At 34.7% G+C, this 10,110-nt stretch overlaps 1 protein-coding gene across 1 annotated transcript in view; it reads left to right on the top strand.

Annotated features, from left to right (window-relative positions):
• LOC108913801 overlaps positions 1 to 9,198 on the top strand; it is a 25,917-nt gene extending 16,719 nt beyond the window's left edge. The window contains exons 8-12 of the mRNA XM_023454426.1: positions 1,541 to 1,721; positions 4,025 to 4,170; positions 4,283 to 4,503; positions 4,567 to 4,773; positions 9,005 to 9,198. Coding sequence (XP_023310194.1) covers positions 1,541 to 1,721; positions 4,025 to 4,170; positions 4,283 to 4,503; positions 4,567 to 4,773; positions 9,005 to 9,198 — 949 coding nt within the window. The remainder of the gene's footprint in view (positions 1 to 1,540; positions 1,722 to 4,024; positions 4,171 to 4,282; positions 4,504 to 4,566; positions 4,774 to 9,004) is intronic.
• Positions 9,199 to 10,110: the final 912 nt, after the last annotated feature.

Raw genomic sequence — 10,110 nt, 5'->3', positions numbered from 1 at the left:
GTAACAAATCAATAAAAACAATGCAAAACTAGTACGACGCCACACAATTATTTACATATTCCAATAACATAACCTCATTACTGATCTGAGGCTGGAAATCTGTTGGGTTGGTACTTCCGAACTTCACGAAGAAATTGACGAAAATTAGAACATGCTCTAATTCGTCAAGAACTTGATGAATAAATTCATGAAGTTATTTGACAGCTGATTTGGTGCATTACACTTGTCCAATTTCTTGATGAAGCGACTTCATGAATTAATTGATCAATAAATTGTCAATGTAAAACAGCATTTTCGTGAATTAATTCATGATGAACTTCGTCAATTTATTCATCAATAAATTGTTAATGTAAAACAGCTATTAGTCATGGCATTCCAAACCGGAAAAATACTCATCATTGGTCGGACGAAAACCCACATAGTATTAGAGAAGTTCAAAGGTAGGGTCACGTTAGTGTCAATGTATGGTGTGGAATTGTACGGCGCCATTTAATAGGTCCATATTTTTATGATGGTGTCTTAACGGGACAAAGGTATTGCAATTTTCTCGCAAATGAAATTTCTATTCTTATAGAAAATGTGCCACTTCAAATTAGGAGACACCTGTGATTTCATTGGACCATAATGCTACAGTTGTTCAAAGCTATTTAAATTTGCACTTTGAAAATAAGTGGATAGGTATTAATGGCCCTTTACAATTTGCTCCGAGAGCCCCAGATCTAACCCCTCTTGATTTCTTCTTGTGAGGAGCCCTAAAACAAACAGTATTGAACATTTAAAGCAGAAAATCTCTGGTGCTTATGCTGAAATACATGGCAATATTTAAAAAAAAGTAACGTCCAGTGAACTAAGAAAACGTTACGAATTGTGTTTAAATAATAATGGTGCTCACATTGAATATTAAGTATTGTGTTTATTTATTTCACTTGATATTCCTTTTCTATTTACCTATTTCGGTTGATATTCTTTATATTGTTGTGGTCTTCCTTATATGATACGTGGATTTGTAATTCTTACAAATTAATGCAATTGTTGTATACACAGTTGTGTTATGAAATTGTTTATAGTGAATACGTCTTTTATTGTAAATAGAGCCATAGTTATTGATATATTGAACCAGCAAGAGCATTGAAAAATATCTATATCGCTACGTCGTTGCAATAATAATTATGAGATAGAGAAATTCACTAGAGAATTGCCGGTAACTTTTTAAATAATGGGAACATAAAAAAATTTTATATAGGAAAAATATTCAAAATTAAGGGATCTTTATCGTGACATATTAAAAAATGTATGTTGCTGGAAAAAATTTGAAACGCCGCGATGCCTAGCGTCGTAAAGATAATTTCTGTATTTCTGCCCTAACTTCTAGTAAAAGTAAGCAAAAATGAAATAATTTCTAAAATAATTTATTTTTCTCGGCCGTTTCCCAGAAAAACTCATTTCTTCGGTTTATTTATTTATTTAAATAAATAAATAATGAAGATGAAACTTATATGTCGACCCTCAAGCTAACGCGTATGCCGTATTTCCCTTTCAGAGCACTGCTGTCGATCGGCTACTTCTTCCTGACGATCTGGGGTGGCGTGGAGGTGTGCGCCCCCGACATCCTGCTGTGGAACCTGGTGATAGTCCTGCTGAACGTCACCCACACGGCTCTGCTGACGTGGAAGTTTCTACCGCCGACGCTCACTTTAGAGCTGACGGATTTGTACCTTAAGGTAATGGGCATGATAGACCCTACGTCATAAATTGACGAAATAAAAATGTGTTTGGAAACGTTTCGCTTTCGAGCTAAGGAACAAATGATCGGTCGCGATCGCTGGGCGCAGGGGTAGTCCGACCGGAGTGATTTTAATGTTGTGTAGTCTGGACCTTTCTGCGAGGAACAGAAGTGATTCAAGCATGTCACCTCTACCTATAGTCATATCCTGTATGGAAGTCTCTGTCATAACATGTGGGGGTTATTTCTTATATCCGCAGATGTGCTTTCATCGTTGTTTTTTATTCTTCACCATCCAACAACTTCTTAATAAACACAAGAATTACTTAATGCGTTCTTCGAACTTCTACAGCTTGCAGTTTAACAATTAACTGTATCAAACTATTTATTAAAGCTCACCCTACAAGTACATGCAGCGCACGAGATAATTAACGTGCCTGGATATGAGTTAGAGTCGATAAAATTAGTTTCTGGAAAGAGAATAAGTTTGATATCGATTAGATAGTCGCATCGCATCGAATGTGTAAGCAGAGAAGTGTTTACCCGGGTGGTAACAAAAGGACATAAACTGAGTCGGCTGCTATTTACTTTGCATTTACTATCTGGAAAAAGATACGTGTCGTCAGGGAAAATATGAGTTCGCTTTTATTTAACTGGATATCGTAAATTCCGATGAATAAAACGGGAGTACCTAATAAAATTAAAAAAACCTTTAGTTTGCACATTTCTGTGCATTTCTTAATATTTATTTTATTTCATAGCGGAACATCAGGCCAACGAAGAACATACTTGTGCAAATATTTAATTTCAGACTGTTCCAATCTGATCGAATATTTTATATTAAACAAACGAAATAATAAAGTCTTCGTCGGGCAGTTTTAATTAGTTTCAACTCTTCAATTTTTACGTATGCTTGAACATATACGTTGCATATGTTCAAGCATATCTTATATTGATTCACACTGAGCTGATTAAAAAAAAATCGACTATTTTTTTTTAAAATCCCCTTCGAAATAGATTCAGGGAGGTGAGAAGAGATGCCTGTAAAAATCGGAACCCTACAAGAATACGGTTCGGTCATTTAAATCCGTCTATTGGTTTTTAAGATCATTCTTCCCCTATTATTTGAATGGAAAATAGAAAATCGAGATGCGCGACCTGTAAATATTAATATTAAGAGTTCCGATTTTTACAGGCATCTCTTCTCACCTCCCTGAATCTATTTCAGACGGAATTTTGAAAAAAAAATCGCCGATTTTTTTTTAATCAGCCTAATAATTATTGTTTTAAATGCTGTCCATACAGAAAACTAAAATGTCCTTAATTTATTACATAGGGTGAATTGTCTAGTTTAAAAAATTTGTCCCAAAATCCACTTTATTTTGATTGCTCACTTTATTAAATCAGTGATTATGTAAGGCAGATTTCACAGTGAAACTAAAACGCCTAGTTTAATGATAGACTCTTTAGAAAAGTTATAAATATGTGTCTGGAAACACTTCATTTTCAAGGTGTTCAAAATTAATGAAAATATGTGGTTTATTTCAATATACAAAACACGTTTCAAGAAGGCCATGTGCATAATATTTTTTTCTACTCATACAGTATGACCCCTTTTTAAAGGAGGTATTTATCATGAGATTTAGTTGGACTTAAGCCTACATATATATTTTTTTCATTATCAAATTTGACAAAAATTGACTATTATTTTTTCACTTTAATCTTTAATAGTGGAGATCCTACATCTTTTCGTTTCGTGAAAAAGTATAAATTGTTAATTGTAAAATTAATACATTTTTCCGTTCTTCCCATAAGGAGTGAGCAATTTATACTATAAATAAATCAAATAAACACTTAAAATGTGCACTAATTTGCTTTTTTTAATCTTCAGTGTTTTCGAATTTGAATCAATGTACCATTTAATTATAATTATGAATAACAAAAAATTACGAATAATGACATGGCCATGAAAATATATGCAACCTCGATCTAAATGTTTAGAGGATAGTTTTCCTGCAATCTTCCGTTACTCTCCCCCAGTGGCGGCTCGTGACATTGAGAATAGGTGAAGCATATTCATTGATGGACTAAAAACAAGCGAAAAAGCGCCGGCGAAAATTTTCAAATTTTCAAGGTCAAATGGCTTTAAATAAATCTGAAAATTTTTAGTTGCATTTGCGATATTACCAAAAAACTGACGTTCGTGAGAATGATTTTCATTTAGATTTTATAAAAAATAGAAATATTAGTTCGGCTTGTGGACTTCTGCGAACATTAACGCACNAAACCAATGTGTTTCAGATGTTCAAACCCCTTCGGGTCAGCAAGAAGCACTTCAAGGAGTTGGTGAAGGAAGCGAAGGTCATGAACTTAGAACAGGGCGACATCTACGCCGTAGAAGATGTCAGCCCGGCTGACGAAAGGCTGTCAATATTGCTCAAAGGAAGGTAAGCTGATCCTTTCCAATTTTCATCTCAAATCCAAAAACTAACCAATTCGCGTTGTCTTCGTGGTTATCCTGCCCAAACCGGTATAACCAGTTCAACTCGATTCTTTCAGATTGCGCGTAACCTGTGACGACACGCACCTGCACTTCATCGGCACCCACCAGTTCGTGGATTCGCCCGAGTGGGAGGCCAACCACGAGCAATCGGACGACGTGTTCCAAGTGACAATCACCGCCGAAGAGGACAGCGTGTACCTCTGCTGGCCCAGGATGAAGCTGGAGAGGGTGCTTAGGCACAGGCCTATGCTCAAGGTCGTGCTGGACTCTATTATAGGTACTATGTTTGCAATTTTTTTCCGCCAGAGGGCGAGAGCTTGTCATATTTCCTATTATTCAGGTAAAGACATAACGCAGAAGCTGTACGCCCTCAACGAACATCTCAGCGGGTTGAGCGACGAGAGGGAACGGGGCAAAAGGAACCGGATATGGGCGAAGACCCACAACCGTAGCATGTCCATGGACGCAGTCAACACGGGCACCACCGGCTTGGTTAGGTCCCAGTCGTATAAGTCTACGCACAGGAATAATTCCAGTCGAGCAGATCGTAAGTAGGAAAAGTTTTTCGTTACATTGTTTAATTTTCTGTTAATATCTAGGAAGGTGGTGGCAAACACCTCATTGAGGAAATGTAACTGACAAACTTATCTCGCCCCTTACCGATGCTGGGTATGCGCATGTAGTGACGTCATCTGATAGAAAGACACGAAATCGCGGCATAATTGACATGAAAATCATGAAATCTTTTTGTCGTTTTTTTTATACTCCAAAGCTGTTATGGCTACAACTTCACATCATTCATTTTATTATGCAAAACAAACATCAAACTTGACAAAACAGCTCAAATTAAAGAATATGAGTCAAACTAAGAGAGCTGACAGAGGCGGGATTGCCAAAAAAATAATGAACCTCGCGGGCAGTGGCGGTTTTACCATAAGAGCTGCGGAGCTGCAGAACACATAAAATGTTATGCATTTAATCATATTAAACATCAACAAAATATTTAAAGAATCCAAATGTAATGGCTAAAATAAATCTAGGAGCTTATATTATTATTTATTACGACGCGAGCTACGCCCCTCAATATATGCAACATCATATACAAAATGTGTGCATAGCGAACAATTAGATGCGTCCTTTGTTTTTATTGGCTAATCAGGCACGTGACCCAGTATACTTTTATATGGGCTTTTGTTGCTGCAACAACGACAGCCACTGCTGCAGTAAATGCAGTAATATTTCGTACGTGGTATGTGGTGGTTTATTTCTGCGAGCGGCACGTGTGAATATTTTCGTTTAGTGGTTTAGGCGTCTACGGATATTATAGTTATTAAAATGAATAGCGTTTCGTTTTAAAAAAAACTTTATTTGGTTCTCTGCCTTATGAGGATAAACTAAAAATAAAAGAATTAGGTGGGTCAACACCACAATTAAATATTGAAGTTAGTGGAACAAGCCGAAGCAAAAGTTATAAAAGACAATTTAACAATAATGTATACACGAAAGCAGAGCGGGTGTGCGGGTGTGATTTAAAAAATACACTGTTTTGTTTTCCGTGCTTATATACTTTTCGATGGAGATAAGCATGGATATACAGTGTGAAAGATTTAAGTAATTTAAGTCATTAGGTAAAATAAACATAAGAAGTCAGTTAGATTCTGCATATTGGATATTGGGATAATATACACAATGAACAGGTAACGAAAAATCGTTATGTATTATCTAAAATCGTAGATTGCATAAAACTTTGCGGAGCTTTCGAATTAGCACTTTGTAGACACGACGAGACAGAAAATTCGGACAACCTGATGTGTTCCGTGGACTCATCAATTTTATTGCAGATTTTGACAACATATTAAAAGAACATCTAGCCACATGGGCATGACCGGGATTGTCTGTGATTGTATCGGGAATTAGCTGTATGGTTCCGGATTCCGGATTTGCACGTATAACTCCCAGAATATAATATATGTACGTATATATAAAAAAAGATAAAGAAGAAATCATAACACGACGAGGAAAATTAAAATTCGTTGAATCGTTGGTAAACTTTACAAACGATTTTTTTGTTTATAAACAATATTCAATAATTTAATAAAATATGTTTAGTTTATTCCAATTTATTTATACCGTCAGTAGGTAATTCGTGAATAGATATTTCAAAAAGGTATCAATTTCAAAAATCGTTCTNCCAAAATCAGTTATACTATTCTCTAACATCAAAACGAGAGGGTTGGAACATAACAGTAGCCTGAAATTAGGTTAGTAACAGATTTCCCTCTCGGAATTGTATGTGAACATCGTTTAACAGTAGTTAATAGTTTTGTTATACGGTTTGCAGTTCTGTGACGAAGTTTGCCCCTCATTTAGGCGATAAATGTAGTGTTTCCATATTTGATGAAACCATATGCAGGGTGTCACATAAATAAGTGCCAAAATTTTAATCACGAATTTAACTTATCTTATCAAAAGGGCCGGTATTTTGAATACAGGTTAAAACATTTGCTGTTCGTATGTGTTTGTTCACCATTTTTTTTATAGTAGATTCATCAATTTTGTTTGGCATTTCAGACAAAAATAACCACACTTTTTTATTTTTGTCTTCTCTGCCAATAAAATTTTCATTCACCTAAGACTCTCCCGTTCCTATAAAGATAGGTTCTTTTGTTGAGACATAATTTTTATTTAAAACTCGTTCCGTGACAGATTGATTGGAGACTATTTGAGCCCAAGTAGGTGCGGATTGATCATTATTAGTCCAGTCATTGAAGGTAAAATACGGCGTTACTGTATAATTTAGGTTATACTTACCCTCTACTTCAAAGTTGACCCTGTGCCGGTGGTTGCTTTTAATTTTTTAGGGGTGAAAACGACCCCTATTCGAAAATAATTATAGAATTGCAGATTCGAGCGTGTAATAGGTTGAAATCATCTTTAAATAAGTAATTATGATGAATTGAAAATTATCAATCCCTAAAAACCATCCCCTATGACAGTAATCATTAAAATATAATATTGAAAAATATTATTCAGCAACTTGGAATAATTTAATCATATAGTGATATTAAAGTAAGATTTCTTTACTGTTTTAATTTTTTATTATTTATTTATAAGTTTCAACCCTTATAAAAACCACCCCTTGCAAAAAAATCGAACAATTATAGTTAAAAAAATTTTTTTAGCTCAAAATATAATACAATCTTTTTATTATTTAAAATGTAATGTATGTATTTATTTTCAAACCTTAAGAAAAAACCCTACTGATTAAAATTTGCAATCAAAAATAGGGAAAATAAGAATTTTATTTTTATATAGAATTTAATTTTTTTATTTTTATAACAAATATTTTTTTATTGCAAATAACATATAAACAATCAAAAATCTTCTTCACTCTTGTCTTCCTTTTCTATTCTATTCCTAAAATATAGCTACAGTGTGAATTCATCAATGCTTCAATATACGTGTTCTGATATCCGGCAAAAATATGTGATTTGTTTGGTTTTTTTACCCATAACTCGCTTAGTTTTTATGCTATCAAGCCCTTCAAAAAACCATTTGGTAGGTTTTTTCAAGGGCTATAAGATCAAATAAGTTAAAATTTCGTTCAGCTCTTATTTTTGTAGGGGTTTAAGCTGAAAGGGCTTGAATAAGTTGTTATTTATGAACATATGCTAACCTTAAACATCCATATCTTACCTAATTTTTATCCTATAGAAAAATAAAACAAAATTTTCAAGAAAGCAAAATCTACAAATTTGTACTCTACACAATTTTGAATATTATTAATAGTTTTTGAGTTATTTTGAAGAAAAGACAATCTTTTCCAAAAATACAAAAATTCTCTTTTCACTTCAAGCTCAACTTTTTTCAAAACTTAGCACTTTAAACCGGTCACACTTCTAGAGTATATTACGAGTACATAAATAAAGTAAATTGTAAAGTGGTAACGATTATTTTCAATTGGGGTGGTAATTAGGGGGTGATTTACACGTTTTTTGTCGCCGAAAAAATTACGGACCTACTTTATTTTCGTCATAACTCGCTTATCTTTGATGCTAGGGACTTTTATAAAAAATAAAAATAAATGTTTTTTTAAGCACTTTAAAAAAGGTTCTATGAGTATTCCCTGAAAAATGCATTGGTTTTTGGATATTTCATGTTCAAACTTTCAATTTTGCCGTTTGACGAATAAGAAACAACCTTCAACAAGCTATTACTCCGCTTGTACTGGGTCTACAGACACCATAAATACACCATTCTTTTTGTTTTTTTATAAGCTACGTTTTTTATGTAAATGATTTTTTTGATAAAATACTTACTTTTTGAGTTATTCGCGAAAAACCGTCTGAAAAAGTGTTTTTTTTTGTTGGTTAAAAAATGTACGATTTCACTCGCGAATAAGTCGAAAAGTATTGACTTTCAGAAAAAACTAGAACCTAAATCCAAATTTTTATGAAAATCGGTGCTGTTTGGCAAAATTATACGGGAAAATGGCCATTGACTGGACTACACAGGCACTAGAACTAAGCACAATCAGCTAGATCACAACAGTGTCACGATCTGTGGTTCTAGGCTACTGTTATATAAATTGGATTTACTACCAGTATTAATTTTCTTAAATATCCCGAAAAAAATTAACAATCTGGCAATACTGCACCATTCCGGGCTGTGACGTCAGTAAATATACTTTATTTGTCACCTTCCAAACGCAAATCTTCCCCAATTCCTGACGTAACGTTAATTGTCTGATCGTCCCTTTGCTCCAAATTCCGAAGTAGGTTCCCTGGGCAAGCTGGAGACCCAGTGCTGGGTCCCCCTGGTGGCCAAGCAGTTCCCCGCCAAGTCGCCCTTCAACCCCCAGAACTCGTCGGCCAGCCTGCGCGTCCCCGACGTCCACACCACCCCGCAGAGGAGCCGGTCCCTGCGCAAGGCCAACCGCGAGGTGAAGTTTGAGACAACGCAGCAGAAATAGATGTCTTTTGTTACTCACTGTATATAGTCGTTGTTGGTAGCTTTAAGTGTGCTACGCAGAATGGTAGTTTTTAGGCATTACTTTTCACGATGTAGAGTCGCGTCGACGACGTTTCATCACTTTTTTATTACGTCTTCAGGATGTAACATGGAATAAGTTTCGAGTTACCGTGAAAATATTGCGACTGGTTTTGATATTTTTACTTAATGGTGTCACAACGCATATTTTAATTTATTTTGTACTTAAATGAGGTCAAAATGAAAAAAGGAAAAATACAGGGTGTTTCGCATAAGAACCGACAGAGCAGGGGCATGTAGGGGGACCCAAAATATCTCTGAGAAATTATAGGCCTAGAAAGTGGGGTTTCAAATTTCGAAAAAAACATCAATATCTCAGTTACACTCGAACTTAGAAAAAACAAATTTGGTACACACACCCTGTACGTATTTCGTATTTTCCTACATATTTTCAATTTGTGGGGTATTTAAACAGTGGGAAAACGCCACATTGTATAAAACTTGTTTATATACTAGTCTGCAATAAATTAAATACCAAAATTTATCCCAACTGCTAAATGAAGAGTTGAAAAATACCATTCTGTTGTATCCTATTTAGTCCAAGAAATATAAAGTTGGACGCGACTTTTTGTTCCTGCAAGCTGAATTTATCACTATAAATGCTAAATATTATGTACAATAACATATTAGTTTCCACAGTCATAAAAATGGGGGGAAGATTGTTTACAGTGTGGTTAATTGTACAATTTTTACGTAAATTCACGTTTTTCGCTTATAACTTTTTTCCGTTCATTTCCACGAGAAAACAGAAAAGTACTTTTTTTTCGTCTTCAAAAGACCCACAAAACTAGCACTCGAACGTCAAAAAATATTGATTAGATCAAAAGTTATAAAC

This window comes from Anoplophora glabripennis, unplaced genomic scaffold (genome assembly GCF_000390285.2).
Source record: "Anoplophora glabripennis isolate ALB-LARVAE unplaced genomic scaffold, Agla_2.0 scaffold80, whole genome shotgun sequence".
In the NCBI taxonomy this organism is placed as follows: Eukaryota; Metazoa; Arthropoda; class Insecta; order Coleoptera; family Cerambycidae; genus Anoplophora; species Anoplophora glabripennis.
The sequence above is the reverse complement of the archived record's forward strand: the minus strand, read 5'-3'. Positions and strand labels throughout refer to the sequence as shown.